Genomic DNA, 4,689 nt, shown 5'->3' on the forward strand with positions numbered 1-4,689 from the left:
CAGTTTCTATGCACCACAAATTTGGAACAAACTTCCAGAAAACTGTAAAACAGCTGAAACACTGGGTGCCTTTAAATCTCAACTTAAAACCCACCTGTTTAGAGTTGCTTATGGCTAAATTAGGGTTAGAGTGCGGGTTTTTGACGTTTGTCTCTTTCTTACTGTTTATTCAATGTCACATGCTGTTTTTATTTTGTTTTTTAATTATGTAAAGCACCTTGAAATGCCTTGCTGCTGAAATGTGCTATACAAATAAAATTTGATTGATTTTTTTTGATTGATAGACCAGGTCCTCCATACTTATTTATTCCATGACATGTTTTTAGACATGAATTTGGGAGTTAAAAAGGGTCTCTGTTTATGATTGCGTCAGGTTACAGTATTAGTATAACTAGTTAGTATAGTTACTACTTAGTTTAAATAGTTACCAGCTAACCAACATTAGCAGTGTTAGGCACTCATGTCTGTCTCACAAAGTCTCTTTTTAATCTACGAAAGCCTTGTTTTAGCTTAGAAAATACACAAATGTGTTTTAAACTAGCCCCCACAGGCTGCAGGTCACAGACTCTTAGCTAGCAGAGCTAACAGCAGAATAAACCAGCTTCCTTCTTTTAACGTGGAGCCAGAGCATCTCTTAAACATGGCCAGGAGTTCCAGGACTTTATTTCATTATCTTTAGTCCAGCTTCAGCAGAAATTGAGGTTGAAGATTAGCTGACTGCCAGTTAACAGGTGCATGTGCTGGGACGCAATTGTTTTGTTCAGGTTAGCTAAAGCTAGTAAAATGACCAGTTACAACTGTGTACTAATCAGTATTTACAATACAACAGATCATGACAACTTGTTTGTGTTATTTCGTTGTTCAGACAGTAATCATTTGTTGAACTGGATGGTGAATCATAAAGCAGATAAATTACAGGGTGGACAGATACTGTAGATCATGAATAATTATCTGGCTCCCAATTATAATGGTAGGGACACATTTCCGTTTTAGATTTTTAAGACATATTTTAAACACGTTTTTAACCCATTCATCTTCATTAGTCTTTCTTGCATAACTATTATTAATAATAAAATAAAATCTAATTAAATTAAATTCCAGGTTGTGAGGCAACAAGAGATTTTTGCAACCCACTGTACATTATAGCATTTTACTCAAAATTTCTTTCTTTATTCAAACTGGTTATAAACCTAAATTTTGAAAAAGTTGGGACAGTGTGTAAACTTTTTATTCACAATAGAACACAGTAAATATATCAAATACTGAAACTAAAACATTGTACCTTTTTGGCTGACGGGTATAATTCTGAATTTTAAGGCAGCAACACATCTCCAAAAACTTGTTCCAGTTCCATGTTTTCCACTGTCGAGCATCCCCTCCTCTTTTAACAACAGTCTGAAAACATTCAGGAACTGATTAGACCAGTTGCTTCGATTTTTGCAGGGGCATGTTGTCCAATTCTTCTCTTATGTAGAATTCTAGCTTTTTAACAGTTCTGGCTCTTCTTTGCTGAATTTATTTTATTTTAAATGTTTTAAAATTTTAAACATAATCAGACCTATTTTTAATGCAGTAGTAAAAAAATGATATGTTTACCGTGTTCTATTTTGAATAACATATGGGTGTATGAGATTTGCACATATTGCATTCTGTCCTAATGTTTTTGGAATAGGAATTGTAGGTCTGAATCATACACATCCAGATGCCACTCAGATTGTGAATCCCTTTTGTTTGTGTTCTTTACAAAGGTCCCACCTGCAGGACCTGAAGGACGTGACTCACAACATTCTCTACGAGACTTACCGTGTACAACGTCTCAACGAGAGCAACATGAACTTCAGTGAGCTGGTCCTGTCTACTTGGCCACTGGGGAACGGAACTGACAAATGTGAAACAGAGAGCCAGCTCTGATACTTCCTGCTGCATCAGCTGAGGAGTGCTGCTCTTCATCATCCAGTAACAGAGTGAGATAGGAGTGCCATGTTATCCTGACAGAAATGAGATGGAGAAAATATTTCTCCTTTTTAAATAACAGGACCAAGTAGATGGTTGTTATCTCAATGCAAAATTGTCTGTTTTTTCTTTTTTGTTTTCATAAATGCTATAAGAAATGTAATGCCGTTTGATTGTCCTGGAAGGATGTTGAAATATAGAACAAGTAACATGCCAACAGCACAGCATCATGAGAAAAATGGAAGCCAGAATAAAGAAGCTTTATGCTCATCTTCGTCATTCTCATTTGGGTGGAATGGCCACTCTTTTGCAATGTTACAATGTCTAAAATGAAGTTGGCCTTGCAGTGTGTAACTATGCTTAGGTCTGCTGTCATAGCATATACAAGCAGGTGAATTACTCATTAGTTAAAACCTGCTGCTGTGCCAAGAGCTCATCTGTCTACTCTCACTCTGCATTTCTGTATTGTTTCTGTATGATTTTAATCTGATTTATATAGACCTTGTAAGGAATAATTCATGCAACCTGCTTCAGTTTCTGTTGGTTTGGGTTTTAATTTTGAAAAAAGGGCTACCATTATTTTCTGAAGTTAGCTAAAACTGACTATAGGGGTGCAAAACCTACATGTTTTGACTGCAGAAATTTGAAATTTTACTGTCTTAGTGATCCAGAACTTCATGTTCACACTGGACTGAAAACTGACGCAGACAAAGTCTTGAAAGTATTTAGTCCACAAAAATTGTTTAAAATATTTTCTTCAAATTTTCAGACTACATTAAAGTGCCAAAACAATTTTAAAAATAATCAGTTTCCTTTCTCTTTTTTTACCTCTTTTGAAGAGTATTTTTCTAAATAGTATACAAATAATTTAATTTACATTATTAGTTGCATGCATACCATTTTTTCAGTTAGGGACATGCATTTAACAAAAAGCTTGCTTGGTGCACCACCCTGTGGTTAAATGAGCAGATGGCATTTATTCTCATGTGCTTTTTGTCCTAAAAACCAACAAGTAATATCTTCAGTACAGCAGTAGTGAAAATTTAGTTATGGGACTTTGAGCTTATTTCATTTGGAAAATCTGTTTGCCTTTACATAAACACAATGGTTGTAGAATGAAAAAGACTAAACATTTTCAGAAAGAAATTCACCTTTAAAAAATTAAAGGGAAACATAATTATGCATTAAAAAATGTATCACACCTTCACATGCATTAGAAATGGCTTTCAAGGTTTCCAGACTGTATTCCAGTTTTTACATTCACACATTCTCTTTCTTAAGGTACATGTGTACAAGGGAGTAGGGTACAGCTCAGAATATTTACTAAGATACAACCACACTTGAAACTGTTCATTTGTTATTTTCTTCCGACTATTTTTAACAGATATGTCTCCAATGACTAACCTCAAAAATGGACAAAGAAAGAACTGGTAAAATAAATAAACAAACAGAGGTGAATTGATCATAGTCTGTAAGCAAACAAAGAAGCTCAGCACCACAGTTAATATTTTGGAAACCATACACCCTCGAATTACTTTTGTATGAGCCCATCTTACTCAGAGCAATAGAAGGACAACCTGTCTTTGTAATTACAAATAAATATAAATATTTAAAAATACACTCTCTGGCCTACTTAAATAATAAAAACAGCTATGCAAGGCTAATATTTATGGATTACAGTTCTGCATTTAACATGGTCATCAGCACAAAACTGATCCAGAAACTGCTGGGCCTGTGACTCAGTGCCCATTTGTGTAAGTGGATTCTGTCTTCCTCACCAGTAAGCCACAGCACATATGGAAAAGGAAAAACATCTCCACCCTGACTTCCTTCTACAAACTTTCTACACACCTGATTGTATCCCAACACAGTACCAATACCATCATGAAGTGTGCTGACAACACCACCATTGTGGGCCTACATTACCAACAGTGATGGGAGGAGGTCAAATTTGTTTCAAGTAAACAATCTTTCTTAACATCAGTAAGATTAAGGACCTGGGGTCTCATTTCTAAAAGAAATTGCATAGGATTCATACTAAAAGTGTGCTTACCCCCAAAAGGCGCAAATGGCGTATGCCAAAAAAAAAAAATCAGATTTATAAAACCGTGCATATGTGTACACAATGAAAAAGACTGGGTTGTTGATTCCACAACATTTAATTCAAGTTATACAACACAAAATAGCTCAGTTTAGAGGTACAGTCGCTACACAGCGCTCATATACATCCATTTCAGAAACGGCCATGTCTATACACTCCTGATCAAAATCTTAAGACCAGTCAAAAAATTGCAAGAATTTGCATTTTGCACTATTGGATCTTAAGAAGGTTCTAAGTAGAGCTTCACAATGTTAAAGGAAAAAATCAGCGTAAGAGACAAGAACTTTTGAGCGGGGAATTAATTGAAAACTGCATTTACACTCAAACATGATTTTTTCAGTTGATCAAAAGTTTAAGACCATAGCTCAAAAAGCCCCGAAAACCCCCCAAAACTGAAATCTAAGTGTCAAAAAAAGGACTCATTAATGAGTAGCTCCACCATTCTTGTTGATGACTTCAAACAATCGTTTAGGTATGCTTGATGCCAGTGTTTCCAGGAGGCTAGTGGGAACGTTGCTCCAAGTGTTGAAGATGGCTTCACGAAGGGCATCCACTGTCTGGAACTGATGTTCTCAATTGGGTTTAGATCCGGGGAACATGCAGGATAGTCCAAAAGAGTGATGTTATTCTCTTGG

General features: G+C 35.8%; 1 protein-coding gene across 3 annotated transcripts in view; it reads left to right on the top strand.

The window, feature by feature from the left end:
• Positions 1-2,757, top strand: part of sept12 (septin 12) — a 122,212-nt gene extending 119,455 nt beyond the window's left edge. For all 3 annotated transcript variants that reach the window (XM_017434639.3, XM_017434640.3, XM_017434641.3), the window contains one exon: positions 1,749-2,757. In XM_017434639.3, the coding sequence (XP_017290128.1) occupies positions 1,749-1,911 (163 nt within the window). In that variant the 3' untranslated portion in view covers positions 1,912-2,757. The remainder of the gene's footprint in view (positions 1-1,748) is intronic.
• The last annotated feature ends 1,932 nt before the right edge of the window (positions 2,758-4,689 follow it).

This window comes from Kryptolebias marmoratus, linkage group LG12 (assembly GCF_001649575.2).
Source record: "Kryptolebias marmoratus isolate JLee-2015 linkage group LG12, ASM164957v2, whole genome shotgun sequence".
NCBI classification, from domain to species: Eukaryota; Metazoa; Chordata; class Actinopteri; order Cyprinodontiformes; family Rivulidae; genus Kryptolebias; species Kryptolebias marmoratus.